The sequence below is a fragment of the Rhinatrema bivittatum genome, chromosome 7 (assembly GCF_901001135.1).
Source record: "Rhinatrema bivittatum chromosome 7, aRhiBiv1.1, whole genome shotgun sequence".
Classification (NCBI taxonomy): Eukaryota; Metazoa; Chordata; class Amphibia; order Gymnophiona; family Rhinatrematidae; genus Rhinatrema; species Rhinatrema bivittatum.
In genome coordinates, this window is record NC_042621.1 from 20,263,308 (window position 1) to 20,290,240 (window position 26,933).

At 42.0% G+C, this 26,933-nt stretch overlaps 1 protein-coding gene across 2 annotated transcripts in view; it reads right to left on the reverse strand.

Annotated features, from left to right (window-relative positions):
- Window positions 1-26,933, reverse strand: part of CDH8 (cadherin 8) — a 515,521-nt gene that overhangs the window by 290,378 nt on the left and 198,210 nt on the right. The window contains exon 3 of one of the 2 annotated variants that reach the window (XM_029608175.1): window positions 23,611-23,905. In XM_029608175.1, the coding sequence (XP_029464035.1) occupies window positions 23,611-23,905 (295 nt within the window). Of the gene's footprint in view, window positions 1-2,810; window positions 2,941-23,610; window positions 23,906-26,933 lie in introns of those variants that run through there. The other variant, XM_029608174.1, reaches the window with a different exon arrangement.

A 26,933-nucleotide genomic window follows, 5' to 3' on the forward strand; every position in this document is an offset into this window, starting at 1 on the left:
ATACACCTACTTAAAACTTGGTGCACATGTGTGTGTATGTTATAAAATGGCCAATGCCCTGGGCACAGTCTGATATATGCTCACAAATGTACCCACATGTGCCAGTTTGAAAGTTATGGTCTAAATGTACAACATGGCAACAGATAAGATATTTCAAAAAAGCACCATTTGTCACTTCCATTTGGCTGATTCAAAAAGAACTAAGTGCTAGCTCATTGCCAAAAGCCTGCTGAAAGAGAGAGGATTTTACCAGCGTCCTGAATCTTACAATAGAAGTTTTAATTGTTTTAGTCTATAGGTAATTCGTTCCAAACACAAGGCCCAGACACATACAAAAGCCTCTCACTGGACTCTGCAATCCTTTCTTGGTGATATGACAGGATTTCCAACAGCATTTAAGAAGCAAATCATAAATTCCTCACAGGTTGATTAATTTTTAAAGTAGAATTAAAATGAACTTGGCCTAAACTTAAAAACGAGTAAAATTACTTTGAATTTGATCCTCCATGTTATCAGCAGCAAATGCAAACGTTCCAAACCAGGAGTGATATGATCACCAATGCTACACCCTGTAATTAACTAGGCAGCTGCATCCTGAATATAGAGAGATTTTAAAGGTAACTGTGGCAATCCGATATATAACGAACTGCAATAATCGATAGTGCAAACTACTAAAGCATGCACTACAATCCACAAGTCACATTTACGCAGGTGAAAAAACAGGCACGAGCTTCAATTTTTCTTTGTGGTTTAAAGGACAATGCTGAGCTCACAGTGACACCTGGATTACTCACTTGCCATGAAATATTGATCTCTGGACCATCAAAAATTAAAAACAAGGGAGGGCTCATAAAATTATATCTTGAGAGGAAAATAACCTCGGCTTTCTTTATATTTAACAGCAATTTGTTTTCAAACAACCATTTTGTGATGGAAGTTAAACATTGAGAGATCTTTCCTAAAGCTTTGTCCATAGACTTCACAGAGATACAAAACTGTATATCACCTCCATATAGCCGATGACCTCCATCCAAATTGATCATTAACTGGCATAGAGGTAACGTATAAATTAAATTAAAAAGCAGACAGTTTATCCTAAATAAAGACAACTTAGTCCCCTGAATCACTACATATTGGCAATGGTCTGAAAGAAATGAATAAAACCAATCATAAACAGCACCAGAGATACCTATCAGTTTCAGGTGTCCTAAAAGTATACCATGGTCTAAGGTGTTAAATGCTGCTGATACATCTAATACGTTTACTATTGAACTTCCCCTGAATGTCCCTGAAAGAAGGAAGGTCAAAATGGTGACATGCTATGGTGAATTGATCCAACGTGAGATTTGTGTACCTTGCAATAAAGGCTAGCTGAAAAGTAACATTTTCCATTTGGCAAGTATCTTGGAAACTCTGGAGTGGATTTTCAAAGTGAACTAACTGGCTAACTCCAGCACTTGAAAATTTAGTCATGCTGAATGGCCATTTTGAAAATTAACACCATGCTGTTAAATGTTCAAGCTTGGAATCTGACTGCAAAGCCCAGTATTCACCATATTGTTTGCTGTGTATATATTGTCTTCATCATCGTTTATTTATGGCACATTTTCCACCAAGAGTTCAAAGCAAGCTACAACTAGTTGAATAAATCAGACACTGTGCATCAGAATAAGGCAAACATTACAATATTATTAGCTTTATACAAACTCCAAAAAAAAAAGATACCATGTGTCCCAGTGGGAAGAGGTGAGGACTATAGTAAATTTGCATCATTGATTTGCTGGGTAGATTTGATTTGCCATTGTGTCTTGAGTGGAAAGCGAGAATATTCTGTGAATTCAAAAAGGTAGAAGTGTCAGTGGCTGAGAAAAGGTTACAAAAGATTGGGGCAAAAGTGATTGCGGAGTGTTAATGGCTAGCACCAAAGGCTGCCTCAAACAGCCATGTTTTTAGTAGTATTTTGAATGATAGAAGGTCAGGGGCCAGCCTGCTATAAGGAGCTTGAGAACGTTCCATTCCTGGGTCTGACAAGACGCCTGGTTCTCAAAGGTGGGCTTGTGAAATTGACCCAAGCGGTCTGGGTGACTCGTAGCGGGTGATGCTGTTGCTGAGGTTGGAAGGGACGAGGTTACTGAGGGAGCTGTAGGCCGGAGTCAGGATTTTGAATTTGGTGTGATAGACTATGGGCAGCCAGTGTAGGCTTTTCAGGGCTGGAGGTGATGTGGTCAGCATTGTGTGCCTTCATTATCATTCGAGCAGCAGTAGCATTCTGTAAGAGCTGTAGCTGGTGGTTTTTCTTACATCTTTACCTCCCACTCAGAGGTGAGATATCCACAGGGAAAATCTGAGAGGGTCAAACTGGCTGGGTAACTCTATTATTCCCCATTGTGTATATTATCTCCCTTACATGTAAGAGAGATGAACCCACTGTGCATATTTTTAATTGGATCCAATTTATTTAAAAATTAACCAAGCTTTTCATTTGAAAAATTGTCCTGTCTTCATTTGATTTTTGTGTATTTGCCTTAGCATTTTCCCGTGTTGTGCTCATTCTTTTAGCTGAAGAACTTGGCATTTATTTTAGTAATAAGACACAGCAGGAAGTGTTTTATCATGAATAACAAAGCCGGAGGCAGAATGCAACAATATGTATTACAAAGCATTGCCCTGGAGTGCCTTATTTCTTGTGTGGAATGGATTTCTCAAGCAGTTGTGAAAGAAAATAGATTTATAAGGCCCCCTTTTTTTTGCATTTTTAATATAGTTATTAACATTTTATTCTCAAAAGCCATACAGTGCAAAAGACTTACTCTTTGGATTATATAGTCCTGAATGGTGACTTTCTGCTTAATTTCAAATGAGCTCAAAACTTTTGCAGCCAAACGATTCTGTCCCCTCTGTTTATTTCACAGCCTAGTACTTGCACCCATCTTCTGAACATCTTCTGCATAATTATCTATTAAATCCTATGGCTTATCACAGCACAGCTGCAGACACTGCAATCTGTAGTGCATTGTGATTACTGATATCACCTCACAATACATGATGTGATGTCATCCATCTATACCACAGATTGTCTGTACAGCATATGTTTTCTACAGATGTACAAGAGGTTCATTGATCATATAGCTTTTGAATGGCCAAGAATGCAGTCTATGAGTTTTTGAGCAACAGGCGCCAGTCAACTCAATTGCATCTCACATATTCGCTAGTAAACAATAATACAAACCAGATGGAATATAATTGGTCATATAATTGGAATATAATTGGTCATTTAATTATCAGTATTAAAATATTAGGAACTTCACACATATGGCACCAATTTTTGTTCACACACAAGCAGAGGGGAGGGATGGTCACCATTTTGTAAAGCAAACATATCAATAATCCAATATCCTGCCTTCCCTCCATCCCCCTCTCCCTCCACCTTATCAGCATGCCATTGTCTTTGGTTCAGACAGCAGCCATGTTATTGGCCATCCCCTTTTTATAGACAACAAACTAGTATGACTTCCGTTGCAATTTCCTTGTGTGCCGTTAGTCTGCGATAATGGCAAGGAATTGTAATTTTGGTCTAAAACCTGTGGGCCAGATTTTTAAACTTATACGCGGGCGTAGATTTGTTCGCGCAACCCGGTGCGAACAAATCTACGCCCAATTTTATAACATGCTCACGCAGCCGCACGCATGTTATAAAATCTGGGGTCGGCGCGTGCAAGGGGGTGCACACTTGCACACCTTGCAGGCGCCGAGCCCAAGGGGAGCCCCGATGGCTTTCCCCGTTCCTTCCAAGGCCGCTCCAAAATCGGAGCCGCCTTGGAAGGAACTTTTTTTGCGATCCCCCCCCACCATCCCCTCCCTTCCCCTATCTAGCCCATCCCCCAGCCCTAACTAAATCCCCCCCTACCTTTTATTTCCGAAGTTATGGCTGCCCAAGGCAGGCGTAACTTGAGCGCGCCGGCTCGCCATCCCCGGCACAAACGGGACATACGCGCGTTCTGGGGCTTGCGTGCGCTGCCGAGCCTATGCAAGATAGACTTGGCGCGTGCAGGGACAGGCAGGGGCAGCTTTTCGGGGGTTACGCGCGTATCTTACGTGCGTAACCCTTTGAAAATCTGCCCCTGTGCCTTTTAGGTTGATATGGTATGTACTTAACCACTACCTAATGTACATTTAACCTCCACCCATGTAGATGAGTGGTAGATGGGATGTAAAATCGGGATTGTGCCATACAGGGCATCTAGTGGTACAAAGGATGAGACATGCAGAGACTGAGTGCTCTGTTTGCTTGCTAGAGATGTGCTTTGGGTCTAAATATCATGTCAGGCTTCGTTTCGGGGGAATTTCATTTTTCCCGCAGTTCAGGGTTTTTTTTTCAGGGGCCCTGATTTTCAGGTTAGCGTGCACTAACCCGAAAATGAATTTTTTCTGAAATTTCGGAAACAATGTGATCGTTTTTCGGTTCTCCCGAACCATTCCGAATTAGGCTATTTCAATGAAATTGCCTAATTCTGGAAAAACGATTGCACATCCCTATTGCTTGCACATTTCTGCTTATGGCAATTTTTGTCTGTTGTGTTTTTGCTGCCTGGAGCAGTGACCAGGTAAGGCAACATTTTTTCTCATGGAAGGAATACATTTTATACTTTACTCCTAGGCTTAAGGCTTATCTTTTTTTTTTTTTTTTGGAATCTCCACTTTGAAAAATTATGGGGTCACCACAAAAGAGAACTGCCTGTCTTGGAGCAAGTGAATGATTTTTTTTTCAGTAGAATTGTACTGGATTGTCAGGGAGGAATTTCCTATCAGGAGGGATATTTTGTGGCGCTGCTAAATTGTCCGCATTATGATTGAAATCCTGCAGAAGTGGAAGTGGTGAAGAGCAGACACCCAGATTTTTATAAGTTTAATACATTTGACAATACTGTGACCACTTAACCGGTTTGTGGGATGAACTCTTAATCCCAGTTTAGGTTTGCTACGGGTGGTAGTGACTGTGACCTGTTGTATTTGAAGGAGCGGTCTTTTCACCTGTGGGAAGGCTCACCAAAAGAAGCCTCCATCCCCACCATCTGCTCAACATTTTTTTTTCTTTTATTGAACCCACAGACCAGTGCAAGTAAAGAGCAAGCTCTCTGGGCACGTGGTTTTCATTCTATTTTATCCCTAGCAGGAGTTAACAGAAGCAAGAGGCTAGGAAGAAGTTTAACCACCTTGAAATAGCTATTTTCCTCTCATTTAGGACATGTAATTCAAATATAATAAGGTGAATCTGAATCATTTTGTTTGCTCTAAATGCTGATTAAGTGAGTTTTTGAAATATTTTGATACTTGTGAAACTGCAAGCACTCGCTGTGCACTCGGTGGTGCTCCAGCCTGTTTTCTCATTTGGCTATCTCAGGATTTGAACGGTCGAGCTGCAAAGAAGGGAGGCCACTAGTGAGCCAAAGGAATAATTACCCTAGCTGAGCCTCTAGCATCCTGTCCATTCAATCACTTTATATTCACCCCCCCCTTATTAATTAACTCTTCCAGACTTCTTTTTACAGTTCGGTTTCCAATTGATTAAAAGCAAGATGGAGAACAGAAGGAGCTCCCTCGGTAAATGTGAAACATCCTCATTGCCAAACTGTCAGCCTTGAATGTTAGTTACATGAAAGGTTAAGAGGCAGAATTGCCTGTGAATATGCTATTGGTATTGGACATACTGTCATGGCCCCTGCAATTGAATGGGACAGGTGATTTGTCAATGGCGGTGCCTTTCCGTAATGTCCCCTTAAACTGGACACAAGGAAAATGAGTGAGTCTCAGTGACTCAATTACAGAGGCTTATCTGGAAAATAAGAGTAAACAGTACATGAAAAGGGACCCAATTTTAATCTCCTACATTATGCTTTAATCCCAAATAATAAGAGCATAGAGGCTTTACAGAAATGCCAGCTGCAATTAAGCACTAAATGTGTGGATTTTAAAATTCCTGCTGCCCACTTTACTCTGAGCGATTAAACAAAGGAGCTTTCCAAAGCTGAAAAGTAAGATGCGGTGTAAGAATCCTAAGGCCCCATTGACCAGGGTATTAAGTGTTTGCCTTACTGTAAGTACAAATGTGCACGCCATGGGAGACAGGGTATTTTTACACAGAACCCAGTGGTTTGTCCCTTTTTGAGACGCATGTTCTTGGCAAAGTAAAGTACATGAAAGAATCTAAAATAAAAAAAAAGTTAGACTGTTATAAATGAGCATTCTGGATGAAGTCAAATAGCGTCTTTCATTAGGAGTGTGAACACCAATTATTTTCATTTTTTTTTGGGGGGGGGAAGGGGAAGAGGAGGTCTGGGTTTTATTCATTTTATTTATCTTGTTTCATTTCATTTTACCTTTTTGCACTTGTTAAATGCATATTGTGTGCGTAAAATGCAAATAGCAGGCAGAAAATTCATGTTGGGTGCACTGTAAGCAAACTGAGCACGTCAAATAGAAAACAAAATGAAGCAAACATAAAAAAAAAAAAAGAATTTCATCAGAGCTTTTTGCTTTGTTTGTTTTGCATGTCATTGTGAAATGAATAGATATACATCCTAGCCTTCAACAGCAGTCCTCAGTGAGGAATTGGTCTTTACACCTACAGGCTAGAGACGTTCAAACATACAAGCCATAGCCCTTCCTCTGTCTTCTCAATCCCTTTCCACATCTTGCTCCCGTCCCTGACACAAGTCTTCTGCATCTTGCCAAATGAACATAATTTATTTAATCTTAATGTAGTGAGAAGCCATTAACAACACCATTATTGGATCTATACTGAAAGAGTACACTTTATTGCATTGCACAGATTAAGCCTAAGCCTTTTCCTAGACGCAGTGAATTGAGAAATTCCTTGGTACATCTGATCCAATATATCTTGGTAAATAATTCAATATATTCAAAGAATGGTTTTACAATAGTTCTATATACACAGGGCTATGAATTGTGGTGTCAATCAAATGGAACACAGAGCCTTCTCAAAACTTTGAAGCTGGGAGCACTAACTAGATTCTGTTATGGTGGAGACCAAGTTCATAACTTTCTTCCCAGTCTCAAATACATTTTTGCACTACTATCAAAGGGAGAAAATCCATAGCACTTCTAGCCCTCTAGTCTTCTGTGAATCCTGTCATATTAATGTGGATTGGCAATATAATTGTGATTTTGGAGACTAATCCTAAATTCCACCACTAGGCGATATTTCCAAATCATGGGCAGAGTTCAATCTTTTGATTCTATTTTATAATTGTGTTATCTGTCTCTTGTGATTAATATGTCCTCCTCTTCTTTATCATCCTTTTTTTTTTTTTTTACTTGGAAGTTTCCTTCTGTTCTTTTGGGTTTCTAGGTCAAATGGAATTGGCTTCTTATGGGCTCAGGTGCCATGAGTCATCATTTGCAACTACCAGTCATTATATCCCCGCAACCCCCACTCTTCCTATTTTTATATTTCTTCCTAATACAGCCCAGCCTTTTCAGCAACAGTCCTTGATCAGGGGGCACCAACCTTAGATCCCTTCAGAGCTTAGCTAACATGGATTCTTAGATCTCTTCAGAACTTAGCTAACATGGACCCTAAGATCCATTCAGAGCTTAGCTAACATGGACCATTAGATCCCTTCAGAGCTTAGCTAACATGGATTCTTAGATCCATTCAGAGCTTAGCTAACATGGACCCTTAGATCTCTTCAGAGCTTAGCTAACATGGATTCTTAGATCCATTCAGAGCTTAGCTAACATGGACTCTTAGATCTCTTCAGAGCTTAGCTAACATGGATTCTTAGATCCATTCAGAGCTTAGCTAACATGGACCCTTAGATCTCTTCAGAGCTTAGCTAACATGGACTCTTAGATCCCTTCAGAGCTTAGCTAACATGGATTCTTAGATCTCTTCAGAACTTAGCTAACATGGACCCTAAGATCCATTCAGAGCTTAGCTAACATGGACCATTAGATCCTTCAGAGCTTAGCTAACATGGACCCTAAGATCCATTCAGAGCTTAGCTAACATGGACCATTAGATCCCTTCAGAGCTTAGCTAACATGGATTCTTAGATCCATTCAGAGCTTAGCTAACATGGACCCTTAGATCTCTTCAGAGCTTAGCTAACATGGATTCTTAGATCCATTCAGAGCTTAGCTAACATGGACCCTTAGATCTCTTCAGAGCTTAGCTAACATGGATTCTTAGATCCATTCAGAGCTTAGCTAACATGGACCCTTAGATCTCTTCAGAGCTTAGCTAACATGGACTCTTAGATCCCTTCAGAGCTTAGCTAACATGGACTCTTAGATCCCTTCAGAGCTTAGATAACGTGGACCTTTAAGCTTGCCTGGTAGGCATCATGGCTGAATGTTGGCTGAGAGTTCCTCTCCCTGCAGGGACTGTGAATGCTATCTCCATAGCATTCACAAGCTCAGGTGGACCGAGAGGCAGAAGCTCAGAGTCATCTAGGAAGAAGCAATCAAGTGGAATCCACTCTGTTACAATGTAACAAGAAATTCTTTAATAAAATAAACATTATGAATCAATTTTTCAACCATGTCTCCAGCAAAGAAATCCACTGTGCAATATATCCAATTAGTATGCTTTTATTTAGCTTAATTTACACATGGCATCTGACCATATTGCCACAGGTAAAAAAATAGATGTCAGAAAATATTTAAAAATTTGCATTTTTGCCAATTTTTAAATTTCAAAAGTATTGTTTTGAAAAAAATACATGCCTGGAAAATATAATTATCCATATTGAAATTTTTTTAAAAAGTCACATAAATCAGTACCTATGTTTATCTTTTGTGAAGCTGTTACAAACTTCAGAATGCACATATATGTCATCTAGACGATGCTAGAGGAAACATGCAGTATTCATGGCAATATTAATCTTTATTTATTTATTTGTATGCCCCCCCAATACCAAAAGCTTTGAGCAGTTTACAAGGTTAAATAGTCATAATCAAACACAAATCAACAATACAATGCAAACAAAATAAAATTTGAATATCTTTTAAAGAAATTCTAGATGCCCTTTGGCTTTAAGAAATTAACTAATCCAATCTGAATGATTTGAATGTATTTACAAAATTTCTTTGATTCCTGGATATGCGTATACGGGCGAATTTTCAAGGCCCTGCTCGCGTAAATCCGCCCGGATTTACGGGCCGGGGCGTTCCGGGGGCGTGGCCGCACCCTCCGGAACCGCCCCCGGGTCCGGTCTCGGCGCGCCAGCAGCCCGCTGGCGCGCGTGGATTTACATCTCCCTCCGGGAGGCGTAAATCCATGGATAAAGGTGGGGGGAGGGGGTTTAGATAGGGCCAGGGGGGTGGGTTAGGTAGAGGAAGGGAGGGGAAGGTGAGGGGAGGGCGAAAGAGCATTCCCTCCGAGGCCGCTCCGATTTCGGAGCGGCCTTGGAGGGAACGGAGGCAGGCTGCGCGGCTCAGCGCACGCCGGCTGCCCAAAATCGGCAGCCTTGCACGCGCCAATCCAGGATTTTAGAAGATACGCGCGGCTACGCGCGTATCTTCTAAAATACAGCGCAAACAAAAGTTCGCGATCGCGCAGTTTTTCAAAATCTACCCCATATTGTGCATAAAAGCTAATGCCATTTCTTTCTCAGTTGTATTTATCTATAGATTTAAATGTTACTTACAACCATGCAGATTATATATGAGAGAGGTAGAGTCAAAGGACCAGTGGCTTGGACCAAGATGGTCATCCTGATAGTTTAAACCGGTCAACCAGAAACTATTATGTCCACACATTTTCCAGACCAAGGATATACTAAACAGTTTCAATTTAGGCCAGGATTTATCAAAATGCACCAAATATCGCAGGTGATAGGAAAAGGGGTGTGTTTTATGCTAATAGGCTGTTCATCACAAAGTGCACTATCTTACAGGTCGATACAGTAACGTGCGGTTGAAGTTTTCCCGTCTGTAACGTGCTGGGAGCGCACAATACAGACGAGTAAGGCCATCCAGCGATACAGTCTCCAGTTTCAAGCGTCCGTAGCGCTTCTTAAAATAGACACATAACCCTTTCCGCACGCAGCATGTATATGATGTGTAAATGAACGAATTAGCTGTATAATGAAGGAATTAGCTATTCCCCTCCGATACTGTAATGGGCGCTGATATTATCTCCTTAGTAACCCGCTGTTTTGCCGCGGCCTTAACGTGTTAGTTTACCGCCTCCCCCTAGTAGGTGTTAGGACTGTGAGTCTTGTAACAAATCCATCTACACCACTTAAGATACTCAAACACAATAAAAAACAATAAAAAAAAAAAAGTGATACAGAGATGATCGAGAAAATGTAATGCTGTGGGACACATAAAACCTGTCAGAAAAAAAAAAAAAATTAAATACCTGTCACTTTCCGAATCGTGAGGTCATCCAGGCAGCGGCGGGAGCCGGAGGGCCGTGTGGGTCCAGGCGGCCGGCGGCAGGAGCCGGGTGTTCGATCGAGGCCGCGGGCGGGTGGGCGCTTGTTCAATCGAAGCCGCGGGGGCGGGTGGGCGCGCGTTGGTTTCAGGCGGGCGGCGGCAGCGGCGGCGGGATCCAGGGGGCGGGTGGGCGCGTGTTCAATCTAGGCCGCGGGCCAGGTCGCACAGGCGCGCATTCATTCAGGCGGAGGAGCCGGAGGCGAAAGCGGCCTCCGGCAGCCCCCACCGGCAGTGAATGAATGCGCGCCTGTGCGACCCGTGCGATTCAGTGCTCAAGGCAGTCACATGCCGTGACGTCACGCCTTGAGCGCCGAATCGCACGGGTCGCACAGGCGCGCATTCATTCACTGCCGGTGGGGGCTGCCGGAGGCCGCTTTCGCCTCCGGCTCCTCCGCCTGAATGAATGCGCGCCTGTGCGACCTGGCCGGCGGCCTAGATTGAACACGCGCCCACCCGCCCCCCGGATCCTGCCGCCGCTGCCGCCGCCCGCCTGAAACCAACGCGCGCCCACCCGCCCCCGCGGCCTCGATTGAACACGCGCCCACCCGCCCGCGGCCTCGATCGAACACCCGGCTCCTGCCGCCGGCCGCCTGGACCCACACGGCCCTCCGGCTCCCGCCGCTGCCTGGATGACCGCACGATTCGGAAAGTGACAGGTATTTAAAAAATGTTATTTTTTTTTTTATAACATTCAGGTTTTTACATATTTTTGTTTTTTTGTTTTTTACACTTCCTGGTGCCTGTCATTTCAAATGTCATTTGAAATGACATTTGAAATGACAGGTACCAGCGCACCCATGTTACTGTATAGGCGCTGTATTAAGCACCTATACAGTAAAATGGGTTGCGCGGGCCTAACCCTTCCCTAACGCTTCACAGCCGCGGCATGCATTTGCATGCAATTAGAAGAGAGTATCAGGCGCTAGGTCAAGAGAACTGTGTGTGCGGGGAGGAAGGGTGCGCCTGGCAATGCCGCACTCTTTCTGCCGCGGTTTTAGAGTATCGATCTGTTAGTGCTTTGTTTGCATAGGTATTACCACAAACTGTGATAACTTTTTGTATTTTGTGGAAGTACCACAATTGTTGCAATTCCTATCTATAACCACAGGGAGAGAGAGAGAGAGAACCTAACTATAAGGCCACCATACTAGGTAGGTATTTATATCTCTATGGGAGGCCCACCTAGCTACTCCAGGTGAGGTTTAGGTATTAGTGTAGGGGTTAGGGGCCACTTTGACATGCAGAGTGCAATGTACAAACAGAACAGTGCTCACATGCAGATTTGATGACGATCGGCGTGAGGAAACTCACCAAAGGTGAGATTTGTGCAATGTTTTCTCAAACTAGCTTGATGGACAGATGGGGCAGGTACAGGTTGCACGCGGCGGCAGCCTACCAGCACACGATCCCCTGGAACAGCGGCAAAATGGCCGCTGTGCCAGGGGCCTCTACCCCCGCCCCACCGCTGGCTGCTCCGCCCCTCCCCGCCCCTTTCCCAAGGACCTAGGACTTACGCGTGACCCAGGGATTTACGCACATGACCGGGCCTTTGAAAATTGGCTCGGAGTGCGTAAGGCTGGTCACGTGCTTAAATCCTTGGAAATCTACCCCTATATATTTTATTGCCTCACTACCATGGTGAGTTTATTTGCACAGCTGTATCCCCTAATGTACTAAGCATTTTCTCCTTAAATATACAATGGGGGAAAATCCTTTGGGAGTCAATTTTCACCCTTCTCATGTTAGTGCAAAGTGTGTGTGCAACAGCATAAGATAGTAGCATAACAAATGACAGCTGAAAAAGTCACAAGTGATCCATCCAGTCCGCCCATCAAGATTGTTAAGAGTTGTGACTGCTGCTCTGTGCAGGTTACCCATGCACCTTCTATTTTGGTTTGTAACTGCCTTACCTGTGCAGGTCGCCCCAGGGCTTCATACCCATCCTAGGGATCCTTTGTGTTTATCCCATGCCTTCTTGAATGTACTTTTTATGTCAATTTTCAAAGGGGAAAGTACACAAAGGGGCGGATTTTCAAAGGGTTACACGCGTATATTACGCGCGTAACCCCGAAAACCCGCGTATCTGCCGGGGTTGGAAAAAATGGGCGAGGAGTGGGCGGGGCGGGACCGAGGCCTCTGGCACAGCAGTTGTGCCGGGGGCTCACATGCCGGCACTTGGCCGGCGCGCAAAACCTACGCATGCCCAGAGGCAGGTGCAACTTCATCAACATAGGTCAGGGGGGGGCTTAGATAGGGCTGGGGGTGGGTAATGTAGGGAAGGGAGGGGAAAGTGGGGGGGCATAAGGAAAGTTCCCTATGAGGCCACTCCGATTTTGGAGCGGCCTCGGAGGGAACAGGGAAAGCCATCGGGGCTCCCCTAGGGCTCAGCGCACGCAACGTGCACAAGTGTGCACCCCCTTGCATGTGCCGACCTCGGATTTTATAACATGCGTGTGGCTACGCACACATGTTATAAAATCGGGCCTAGATTTGTGTGCGACGGGTTGCGCGCACAAATCTACGCCCGCCCGTAGGTTTAAAAATCTGGCCCAAAGATTTTCCCATTGAAAAAAGTTGTGAGTATAAAGCATGCCTGATCACTTGCACTTGCTTTTCGTACAAGTAAAATTTTGTTTGAAAAGTACTTGCAATCATGTTTGTAGGGGCTATTTTAGGTTCATTCCATTCAGAACAAACCAAAAATGACCTCATTCTTTGCATTTTTGACATTTGTTAAAAGTGAATGTTCGTCCCTATTGCTCAGTTTGCTATTTCACCAAAACAGAGCACCATTGGACAAACTGAAAAACCATATTTGTAGGAAAATCTTACCGAAGGCTTAATTCATTCTCAATAGAAATAAAATTCAGTTGCTCCATGATTTAATTATTTACAATTTTGCCATGTTATGCTTTCTTGAGTAATATCCTCTCAATTATATCCTTCAGGTTATCCACTTCCATATTCTCCTCAACTGGAAAGGAACGGTGGAGGAGTGGAATTTATTCTCTGTGAAATCATCCCGAGTATTGGCTCAAAATTAATGTCATCTAAAGGAGTACTGGATGGGCCGCACTGTCTTTTTATGCCATCATGTTTCTAGGAGAAGGATTGTTTCTACTCTTGGTAACTTGGCATATATTAGCTGTATCACTTATTTATTGTGCCCCTCAAGTTTCAAACAATTCTGTAACTGAATTGCCTCAATTAATCGTGTCTGTAACTCTTATCATGTCAGTTTTTCTTAGGTGATTTTAATGCTCAGTACATGCAAAGTCTGATTTTAATGCTCAGTATGGGGCAGATTTTAAAAGCCCTACGCGCTTAAATCCAGGTGGATTTACGCACGCAGGGGGGGTTACACGCGCTGAGCCTATTTTGCATAGGCCTGGCTATGCGCGCAAGCCCCGGGATGCACATATGTACAGGGGCTTGAAAAAAGGGGTGGGGCATGGGAGGTCTGGGGCGGGGCATGTCCAGAGGCCTTCGTAGGGCCGCTAGGCCAGGGGATCGCGCGCCGGCACTTGGCCGGAACGCGCAACCTACGCCTGCCCAGAAGAAGGTGCAACTTATAAAATAAAGGTATGGGGGGGTTAGGCAGGGCTGGGAGTGGGTTAAAGAGGGGAAGGGAGGGGAAGGTGGGGGGGGGGGGGGGCGGAAGGAAAGTTCCCTCCAAGGCTGCTCTGATTTCGGAGCGGCCTCGGAGGGAACAGGGAAAGCCATCGGGGCTCCCCTAGGGCTCGGCGCGCGCAAGGTGCACAAGTGTGCGCCCTCTTGCGCGCGCCGACCCCGGATTTTATAACATGAGCGCAGCTGCGCGTGCATGTTATAAAATCGGGTTTAGATTTGTGCGCGCCGGGTTGCGCGCACAAATCCATGCCCACGTGTAGGTATTAAAAACTGGCCCTAAATGTATAGTTTTGTTTTATTTCAACTATCATGGGCAATTGGGACTGATGCCGCCTCTCCACTGACCCTTCCCCAGCCCCCAATAGATCTCACAGACAGAACATACTGTTTACAAAATGCCAGAAATTATGAACATTCATTTTTAACTATACATTAAACAACCTGAGCCCTAACAACATGAATTCACAAATGACCATGACCCAGCTCTCCCCCCTCCCCCCCCCACTATCACTTTCGCCAGCTTTGAGTCTATACCACACAGCCCAGAGATATAAGCATCTACCCGCAAGGTTTCCTGACACCAAACCAACAAATCTTCCACCCACCGGGGCTTCTCTGCCACGTCCCAGCATGAAAAGTTCCCTCTAATCTGCGTCAATGTCCTCACTCCCCCATGATTTAAGCACATCGTCTGCACCCCTGTCTTACTCCATACTCCCCCCATCATTCAACATTAACATTTCACATACAAAAACCCGAGCTCGGGTTATCCACCAACCAGAACCACAAGAAATAACGGCAAGGGAGGGAGGGAGGAAGATGCTGCTTGCAAAACCTGAGCAGGGCACTCTCTTGCAATCTGATCCTGTGGGGGGCGTACCAACCAGAGTTCAATTAAAAACTTAAAAATAATAACCCCCATGTGGACATTTCAGCAAAGGGGTGGCAGGGGCTGGCAGAGAGGGGACTCATCCATTAAGTAAGCTAACCTACCCCACTAACAGTTGGTATGGATGGAAGGAGGAACCAAGCCCCAACCATGTTAAAAAGGCTGAGCAAAACTTTGCTCAGCCTAAATTATATTAATCAATCCACACATAAAGATGATAATATTTTAGACCTCAAGGACTATGCAAAGATTTTGACCCTATTCAGTTTTTGTCCGAATTAGAGGATCTCCCAGATAAATTGATTGGGTCTTCTTGAGAGGAGATGTGGATGACTTGTATGATAGCTTCAAAAAGACTGTTGATTTTATTAAAACCATACATCTTACACTGATCACATTCCTCTCCCTGGTTTCCTGAGGAAGTAAGGCTTCAAAAGAGATTGTATCATAGATTAAAAAGAAAATGGAATTATTTTAGATTAGTAATATAAAATTTTATTGCCAATATCTTGATTTATATTTGATTAACAGGGTCATTCATCAAAATGCGTTAGGGGTTATCGTGGGTGATAGGACCCTAATGCCCGCGATAATGTCATAATGCATGCGTTATGTTTTTATTCTTTCTATATGCGTATGCAGATTTTGAAAATTTAGTCAAAGTGGAAGAGCTTGGGCAGGGTTTATGAAAACGAGGGGTGTTTAACATTGTGTGCAATAGCGTAACACACATTATAACGCCAGAAATAAAAGAGAAAGAGAGAGAGAGAGAGTGAGAATGCCTCTGAGGTACCACACATATTTATCATCTACCTGGGTGCTATCAAGCTAGGGCAAGAGTACACTCTAGAAATCTGTGCTGTTCATACATCTGACTATGCATGTAAAACTGCCACCCAAACCCTAGACCACCCCCAAAACCTCACCTCGAGTTACTAGTTGACCCTCCTACAGTGGTATAAATAATTGAATAATATAAGAGGATAAGAAGCTTATAATCAGTCTCTCTCTCTCTCTCTCTCTCACACTCACTCTCACAGCCCTCTCTCATTCTGTGCTTAATTTAGCATTGTGACTAAATTAGTTCTTTTTTTTTCCTGATTAGCCTTCACCTTCTGATTCTAGGTACTTATTTTTCTGAAGTAAGTTCTAGTGACATAAGCACATTTTTAACTAAGCCAAAACCTGTCTTCTGGACCCATGTCCATCCACTTTAATTAAAGAAGCCAAAACAGGTTTAGTAGAAACATTATATCAGATAATCAGCTCCCCTCTAAAGTATGGCATGGTTCCAGCTAAATTTAAAACAGTAATCATTGGTCCATTATTGAAAAAGTTTATCTTAGTCCAATGTTCTGTCTAATTTTGGAAAGACTACATGCACAAAATTATTTTTTTGTGCAATGTTTTATAATCCGAGTTCAAATGTGTGCACTACAAGCCAGTATAATACAAATAATTTTGGGATTTCTTGTGCATGCTATGTTTTGCTGTGTGCACAGGGTTTATAAGCTTGTACACTCATGCATGTGCACAGCTTCGAAGGAACAGTGCCTTAAACCAACAAATTCTAGAAAATTACTGACCAGTTGCAAAACTCCTTCTTGTCTAAATTAATAGAAAGAGCAGTGTCATCTCAATTTTACCAGTTTCTTGAAGAAAATTATATTTTAAATCAAAAGTGATCTGGTTTTCATCATCATTTTAGTACAGAGACGTTTTGTTCTCTCTTCTGAATGGCTTTTTTGCTCTTTGGACAAAGATAGGGATTCAGTAATTGAGCTGTTAAACCTAAGTACATCTTTTGACACCATGGACCACAACATCTTATTAGATCAATTGTATTCTACCTTGAACTGGTTCAAATCTTTTCTCTCGGGCTGAACACAGCAAGTTGTTTTTAGAAAATGTATCCCTCTTGATGGATTTGGTTTGTGGGGTATCCCATGGAGCTCTATGTCTCCTATTCTTTTCACCTTTGGCCTGGATTTTCTAAGGTCACAGACCTTAGAGAATCCAGCGATAATGGGGGGCGGGGGGGATGAAGTGGGGGGCGGGCCTGTGAAAGCCGGCAGCGATCGCACCACTGCAGTGTTATCGCTGCCGGATTTCGCACCCAATAGCGCCACCATGAAAGGTGATGCTATAGGGTGCGATACTGGCGGCGATAAGGAGTCTTATTTTTCGCCATCAGCGAAGTTTCCGCGGCGTGCGCCCCAACGCCACCCCGACTCCTCCCCTTCCGGTGCAGACTCCGCCTCGACTCCGTCCTTTTTCGCGTGTGATACCATTGGAAAATTACCCCCTTTATTTCAAATCTCTTGGCAATCTTATTTGCTTTGAGGGGTATTTAGTTCCAGACGTATGCTAATATACAGCAATATCTGGAACTTGGCCTCAACAAAAAGACCAATTAAAAGGTTTCCTTTCCAAAATATCTTCTTGGATGTTAGATAGCTGACTAAATCTAAATGCAACACCCCCCCCCCCCCCCCAACACACACACACACAGAAATTTATGTATCCGAAAACCTGCTAATTATACATTTAAAATTTCCTTAAACTTGGAGACAGTATTTTTGAGTCATAAGCAAGCACGTATTCTTGGTGTCATAATAGATCAAGATGTGTCAATGATTTCACATTTAATATGTGTGGCCATATCTTGCTTTTCCCCCCACTAAATCAACCATGTCAGCTAAGATGGCTTTTGGAGAAGTCAGATTTGATCACCCTTATTCATTCTCTTGTTATATAACAGCTAGATTAATGCAACTCTTTTTTGATTGGACTGCCTAGAAAATATTTGAAAAAAAACCCCAATAAATTAGTTCAGAACTCTGCTGCTCAGTTATTGTGTGGTGTATATCTGTGGAATTATATTTCTCTGGTGCTGTATTCCTTACTATTTCATTTGTTTTTATGATACTAAATAACCTAATTATCTGCTACACCATATTTCATGGTATTCTCCACTAAGGAAACTACATTCTTCATCTCAAACTTGCACAACTGTGGCACTAAAAGGTACTTCTACCAGAAACAGAGAGTTTTATTGGGTGGCCCCCAAAACCATGGAACTGAGGAGTAGTGAATTAAGGGGATTCATGATTACTGTTCTTTCGAGAAACTTGTAAAGCACCCTCTCTTTGATCATGCCTGATAATAATTTAAATATTATTATTATCCACATAAAAGACAATTTTTGGATAGAGAATAATGTATGTGTTATTAATTTCATATAATCTGCATAACCAGCTAAATTTTAGCTAGATAATGTTATCCAGTTATAACTGTAGTCAGGCAAGTGGCAGAAATATTCAAAAATCAGCATTTAGCCAAATAATTCACTAGTTATCTGGCCAAATGATGCAGAATATGAACCCCCAAATATTTAAGTATTATGTTTTGATATGCTGTACATCTCCATGGGTATTTATGTTCTGGTGATTATTTAGCAATGGTAAAGAGTGATAGCAAATACCCAAGTATATGTAACAGATGAAAGCAAAGGGTTTCACAATGAAAATAGATTCGGTGAACAAAGTCCAAGAATGCATTCAAGAATGTAACAGAAGTGTCCCATTATAAAGAAAGAAGATATGAAGGTTTTAGCAGGTATCTCGAACCCCGACATGAGCCGTGCTTCGCCACAGGGCTGTCTCAAGGGGGTAAGCAACCATGCATTTGAACAGACCAAAGGCGTCAAATATTAAAGGCAGCTTAAAGGCGAGCCACAGAAGAACGACAAGAATTGAATTATGCCATATATGTAGGCAAACAAAAGAATTTCACAAATAAGTGGCAAAGCCCACATGCAATAGATGGCATAACTGAATTCCTCTTGTTCTTCTCTGGCTCATTTTTAAGCTGCCTTTAATATTTGAATCCTTTGATCTATTCACATGTTTGGTTGCTTCCCCTCCTTGAGACAGCCCTGTGGCAAAACACAGCTCGTGTCGGGGTTTGAGATACCTGCTAACAACCTTCATATCTTGTTTCTTTATGATGGGACACTTCTGCTGCATTCTGGAATAATAAACCTTGTTTGAATTGTACAGTGAATCTATTTTTGAATTACATATACCGATGTGAACACATTTTCATCTTTTGGTCTTTATTATGGCTAACTATTTCTGGTTCAATATCTGAAGATATTCATCCAGTGGTATTTTTTTTCTCATTCAATAAACATGACATTTTCGGCTGGCTTGGAGTATATTGGCTCTTTCTAATGGAGATTTAGCCCTTTGTATAACGGCAGAGAAAAGAGGTGCATTTTAATATACTGCATCTCATTAAAATCCATTCTAAATATTGCACATACTTATTAGTTTTGCTCTCCATAGAGAGCGTGGTATTACCCTAATAGTCATTTTATTAATCATTTGATGACACTTTTTGAAGTTATGTCCTCCTTTTTGACTCCAGTTGACTATTAGTAAAACTGATTTGACAGACTCAACTAAAAATTAAAGGGTTTATCAAACGGACTGTCTACCTATAGTCATTGATACAAGCAATAGGATAATATGAAAGCTGAAAAGCTGAAACAGGGTCAGGTCTCATCATCATCACTTATTTACTCTGAGGTCTGAATTTAAAGAGTTTTGAGGAATCCCAATCTTTTATATCCCCTCCACCCGCTAATACTTTTCTGGATAAAATGTACTCAGAACAAAGCAATGCTGGGCATTCCTGGAGCACAGTTTCACTTTGACATACAGCACTGATTGGCCAAAACTCTGTGTGGGTAAATAGCTGTTCTAATGTTACCTAGCTAATAGATTTGGGCTGGATAATGTTAATCCGACAAGGTTTTCCTGTTAACTTTATCTGACGATGGCTGGCTAAATATGGACCTCTTTGCCACATAAGTTTTCTCTCTCTCTCTCTTCTTTCTTTCACTAATCCTTGCCCCAGGGCCATATGCTAGTATATAAAACACATTTTCTTATTCATTATAAATTTTCAATGACTATCATGGCTATAACACACTTTTTTATGCCATTTGTCTGAAAGGTGCTCTTTATAATGTGCTTCATTTCTTAAATATAATATGTAGATCATTTCTAAAGAGGCATTGAAGCACGGTGTAAACCTTGAGTATAAGTCATGAAATATTACAATGTATATGAAAACAAAATGTAATACAAAGATTTCAAAATTTACATTGACCTTCAAAAAATGGATTTACTAATAAAAATAATTAGTTGATTTGGTGAGAACTGTAGTTTGCCAAGAAGTGCATGTCACTTCAGCTAGATTTGAAATGCCTATAGCATCATTCTTGCTTAGCTTTCAAATAACAATTTTAGGCCTGGATTCATCATTCATCGCTGAATGATGAATCCAGTGAAAACGGGGGGTGGTGGGGCGAAGGGGGGGGGGGGGGGTGGGCCTGCGAAAGCCTGCAGCCTTCGCACCACCATGATGTCTTCGCTGGCTAAGTGGCAAACGCTGAATATCCAGCTATGTTCATCAGCCTCTATTTAGCCAGATAGGTATATATCCAGTTAAGTAGACATCTGGATATCTTGGGAGCGGGTAATGGGTGGATCAAGGATAAGTGCTTATATTCAGCCTTATCTGGTTAAGTTAACCAAATAAGTTAAACCAGCTCAATAGCAGGTCTAATGTTATCTGGATATAACTTATCTGGTTAACTAGCACTTATCCTATTATATTCAGGAGCATAGCCATGCTACTGAAATTTCCATGCTAAATTAACAGGATAATTAATATCCAGATAACTTAGATAATTGGATATCCTTTATTATTGGGCCCACCATATCCTGACATAAAAATGGAATGACTATTCATGAAAATCACTTTTGTTCCTCGTTTAGATGGGCTGCCTTAAGAATTTTCTTTGCAATGAATGTCAATCATCAAATATTGATTTTCAGGTCCTTCTGCAGTATGTGGGCATTTAGGGGTGAATTTTCAAAGCCTTTTACAATCAGAAAACATGGATTTAAGCATGTAAATGACAGTTCTAAACTAGCCCAGGGCTGAGTGCACATAAAGGGCCAGATCTTAAAAATTACGCGCGTGCGTAGATTTGTTCACGCAACCCAGCATGAACAAATCTATGCCTGATTTTATAACATGCGTGCGCTGCCGCACGCATGTTATAAAATCCGGGGTCGGCGTGCACAAGGGGGTGCACACTTGTGCACCTTGCGCACGCCGAGCCCTAGGGGAGCCCCGATGGCTTTCCCCGTTCCCTCCAAGGCCGCTCCGAAATCAAAGCGGCCTTGGAGGGAACTTTTTTTTTGGTCGCCCCCCCACCTTCCCCTATCTAACCCAGCCCCCAGCCCTACCTAAATCCCCCCCCCACCTTATTTCATTGAGTTACGCGTGCCTCTGGCTCACCATCCCCCGGCACAGCCCGCTGTGCAGGAGGATTCTGGCCCACCCCCAAGCCCCCTGCCCCGCCCCCAAACTGCCACCACGCCCCGGCCCCGCCCCCTGACTGCCCATTTGTTTAAGCCCCAGGGCTTGTGCGCACTGCTGAGCCTATGCAAAACAGGCTCGGTGCGCCCAGGGGTAGGTTACGCACGTAACCCTTTGAAAATCTACCCCAAAAGTATGCACATTGCCTGATTCTGCATGGCTTTCTGGAGGTAGAGATAAGTCAGATTTGGGACTTGTGCATACTTTTTTATTTTCAAAAGCATGGGGTGAATTTTCAAAGACTTACACAATTAGAAATTAGCAAAGTAGAATCTACTCGTGTACATTCTGTTTTATAAACATCAAACATACATGCATATTTTTGCTTTTGTGAGCACATATATTTACGAAGAAAGGGGGCGATCTAGGGGAGGGGCCAATATTTTCACCTGCAAGTTGCTGTTTTAATATACGGCTTTACGCGCATAACTATTGGCCCCTCACTGGAATACCCATGCCCCATCCATACCCTGCCCCTTTTCGCCCTTTTTTTTTTTAGCTCACGCATGCATATACACATGTAATTAGTGGCTTTTAAAATTCACATCACTCACGTGCAGCCATCATACTCGTGTATATGGGCCTTTTAGCATGAGCAACTATCCAAGTCTTTACTAGTAAACATGTAAATATTTTATGCATTTAACTGTCCTGTTTAAAGTTAAATGTGCAAACAGAGTCTACAATAACAGAAATGTCTAGAGATGTGCCACATTTTTCACATTGGGGGGAAATGCAAAAACTGTTCACCTCCTGTAAATTAATAACCAAAAATTGCACCTTTATACACCCAACACTATAAATATGAAAAATGGTCAATCACTTTTATTTTGGGAAAATTTGAAAGAAGCTTTTTTTTTCACCTTACATTATATTTTTTGTTGGCTACTAACTTGTATTTCTGTACATTCGAGTGGACTAATACAATACCATACTCCTTTTATCCATTTCTCTTAAACATTGCACTGAAGGGCTTTAGGCAAGTTGTGAACACATTCTCCAAATTCTACCTAGTCGCACAATCGAGCTGGCATAAAATTATTTTTTGAGACCTCTTGCAAAAATGTGGAAATCAAATTCTCACAAAATTATTCAGGAGGGCTTGGCCTATGCACTGCCATGTGCAGGAACCTAGCTTTGATTCCTCATGGAGGACCTCTGCTCTCCAGAATATGCACAGGCCATGGAGGTAGTGTTCATAGCTTTGGGGCCAGAGGGGGTTGGGGGGGGACGGGGGGACAGGAGTTGTAATCATTATGACATCTAGATGCTAGATTTAGGTTCGGTAAGAAGCCCTAGTGCATGGCCCTCAGCTGAGGACTGCCATTTCAATGACTGCACTAATAAATTCAGGGAGACAAAACGGCAGTTTTTGATCATTCCTATCAGGTCAAAAATATTTAGGAAGAGAAAATAAAACTTTTTGACCATTGCTAGAAATGACATAGAGATGATGTGCACACATCTCTACCAAATAATACATAGAAGAGATATTTTTCTTTAGTTTCAATGTTCTAAGGTAAAATTTGTAAGAAGAAACATATGCATCTCCTATTCCATTTGTTGTGGTGCTCATGAAACATATGGAGTAAAATTAGGGTCTTTGATTTTCAGTTTTTGGTTTATTTCTCCTGGGAATTTATCAGGATTTATTACAACAACAAAAATTATATTCACCCAGAAAAATGACTGATTTGTCCCATGTTTTTTCTTTTTATAAAAAACAATGATAAATCCCCAGGAAAAATAAAATAAAAACTGAAAACAAAGGTCCTTAACTAAATATATGTGCTCAACACATATACAAACAGAATAATTGCTTCTATCAATGGAATATTAAGATGAAGATAGCAGCAACCAGATCATGAAGCCTTGAAAAAGAGATATACCTTGTACTTTTAAGAGGAATTTTTTTAAGCTACATGCTTAAATTATGTAAGCATCTGTATGAGACATTATCCCACTGCCAGTTAACTTTTAATTTTCCAAAACTATTCTGGAGCTGTAGAATTGTCATCAAGTATGGTTTGCAAATGTAAGTTAGAAATTATTCAGATCCAAATACTTTCTCTCTCATATATCAGCATGTCGTCATTGATGGCAAGAAAAAAAGACCATTTTAAATTGTGACTTAAAAAAAGATATTTCAAATTGTTATGCATACATACCCACAATGGACATCTCTGGAACAGTGGCATGATATGGGCCATTAGGAAATTCTGGTGCATTGTCATTGATGTCCTGAACTTTAATAATGAATTCTGAAGGAGGCTCCAGAGGTTTGTTCGTGTCCCTATCGACTGCTTGAGCTGTTAGTGTGTATTCAGCCTTTTCCTCCCGGTCAAGTCTTTTCATTGCATGAATATCTCCTGTCTTGTCATTGATTACAAAGATTGTCCCAGCTCCCTCTCCTGACAGAATATACTTGATTTTGGTGCTTCCAGGATCCAGGTCTGTGTGTAGCTATAAATGACAAATTAGCATTTAGTTAGTGTTAAAACTGCATGCAACCTTTCACTCTGCAGTGGTCTAGACAAAAAGATGTCTATGATTTAAACACGTTTACCATTGCCTCAAATGATCCATTTTTTATATTAACAATGACACATTCAAACATGAAATGCATGGATGTTTCATACATGGAAATCAAAGTCTTCAAAGATAAGGTCTCATGCTTATTAAGAATCAAATCTGCAAGCTGTTCTGTAAAAAACAAAATGCAACTGCTTCCTGATTAATCATCAAATGAAATCCAAAGGAGATAAGTGTCTATGACTAAGTCACTGAACCAATCTATCTTTGAATCCATCATCCTATCTACTTTTCTTTGTGGATTCCTCCATTTCTGGTTTGCTTTATAATAGGTAGGTATTCAATGATTATCTCGGGTACTATGCATTTGAAAAGTTTCATCACAGTGTTTGTGTTTGATAGTGGCACAGAATGCTTACAACTGACTTTTGTCTGTTCTAAAAATTCAGATTTCTAAAAGCTTAGATCATTTGCTCAAGAACATTACTATGGCCAAAACTATTAGGCAAAGCAAGAATATTTCTCCGTGAGCAAAGGTTTGTATATTTAAAATATTTGCCAATGGCCTACAGTGTCTGCCTTTTGATGTATTGTTTGGTCTAATATGCAGATAAGAGTACAAAGCCTCAAATAATAACATCTAATACAGCAAAAGAAAACACAGATGCATTTTGTTTTGACTTTATTATCCTAAACATCAAAACAGACTGCTTTATGTCTTAAATTGTATAATTTGTAATTTACTGAAATAAATTTGTTATAATTAATACATGGCAAAATGCCACACCAGCATAATTAATACGAAATTTTAATTTATTTAAAACAACACTAATTGTAATGTAATATCATTCTAACATGCAAATATTTCACATTCCCATTAGCATTTTTATTAACATTGAAATAGAAATAATGTATCAGTATCAAAAGACTAAACGTTGCCACCCATACGTGATCAAAAAGCTAGAGAATGGGTTAGTACAATCTGATGTATTTGCAGATGCATGCACAAATTGGAAAGATTGGTTTTCCACTCTTGCACTGACAATCCTCCGAAGAGAAATTCATTGTACTGCCTCCCCTCCTTTACCGGTAATGTTACACTTCTTCTCTAACTCATTCATCTTGGTAGAAAATGTTCTTTATGGGGGTATAAAAGCATTTTCAGTTTGAAAGTTAAACCAGATCAGATCTAGGTTTGCCTAATTGTGCCCTTCTCTTGTGGTCAGTTGCTGTAGGTTTAGAATGCATGTTAAATGTATTTCAGACTTTTACAATTGGGAATATTGTTCTTTACATCCACAGCTGACATAGATAAATGACTTCATTGGTGTTTACTTGTTCAGATGGCACAGTGCTCAGTCACAAGTTGGTTGGATAGATAATTGTTAATGTGCAAACCAAGCAATGATGAGTTTAAAAGGACAGCTTTTATAATACTACAAGTGGCATCTGTTATGTAGGAAGTTCTTTCCTGTGCCAGAACTGAAGCAATAGTACCACATGCCTCCCTTTGCTTGATTTCACAGACTTACACTTGTGCACTATAAAAGGAAAAAAACCGAAAAGTGGCACAAAGGAAAGTATCAAGTTTAAAGGCATTACTGGAAGCCCATGGCTGGCTAATAGCTAGAAAGACTGAAATCCAGTTGGTGTTCTGGAATCCTAGGAAGTTCACTTGGGGAATGTCAAACACGTCTTGTTTTCACCACACAACAGCTCTCAAATACTTTGTGTGAAGGCAAACCAATGACACAGCATGAAAATAAGAAATGTTCAGCTTTTGTCCTTCTGTACTTAGCAGCAAAGTACTGTGCAGTAGGGATGTGCAGAGCAAAATTTTATGTTCATATTTTTTATGTCCGAAAGGGGGTCCCACTTGCGGCCAATATGGACATTAAAAAAATCCAATGAGTTGGGTATATGTACATATGTGCAAAAAAAAAATTTAAACCCCCTCACCCTCCTTAATCCCCCCCCCCGACTTACCACAACTCCCTGGTGATGGAGCGAGGAGTGAGGACGCTATTTCTGCAATCCTTGGCGAGAAGCATGTGACGTCGGCGGCACGTCGAGTGACGCCGGCGTCACGTGATTCCCGGCTCGTTCGCGCCGGATGGCTCGTTCGGCCCAAAAGAACTTTTGGCCAGCTTGGGGGGAATCACGTGGCGCCGCGTCACTCAGACGCGACGTCACGTGATTCCCGGCAAGTTCGCGCCGGACGGCTCGTTCGGCCCAAAAAGAACTTTTGGCCAGCTTGAGGGGGTCAGGAGGCCCCCCCAAGCTGGCCAAAAGTTCTTTTTGGGCCGAACGAGCCGTCCGGCGCGAACGAGCCGGGAATCACGTGACGCCGGCGTCACTCGACGTGCCGCCGACGTCACATGCTTCTCGCCAAGGATTGCAGAAATGGCGTCCTCACTCCTCGCTCCATCACCAGGGAGTTGTGGTAAGTGGGGGGGGGGGGGGGATTAAGGAGGGTGAGGGGGTTTATATTTTTATTTTGGCTCAACAATCGCGATTTCCCACATATCGAACATATCTATGTTCGATATGTGGGAAATCCGATCGTTTATGTCGAATCAATTTTTTAAGTAAAAAAAAAATATGAGTTGCGTTTTACTAATGCGGTCAATCCGAATGCACACCCCTACTGTACTAAGACCATCAGTTGAAGGAAAATACTGGGGCATCTGGTAAATACTGGTATGCAGCATCACCTACAGAAGCAGCACCCGGCAGCATTAACATCAAGAAAGGATGGCAATACTGGCCTGGGGACTCCCTCTGCAACTCAAAGCAAAAGTCAATGGAAATGGGTTGAAAAGGAGAAGACATTTTACCAAGCTAACCCCAAAACCCCTTCAAGCATCTCAGGCAACAGGCCAGAGGTCTCCTGCCATGCATCTGTAATGACAATCCATTATAGAGGAAATGGGGTAGTTTTCAGTATTGCTGACCTGGG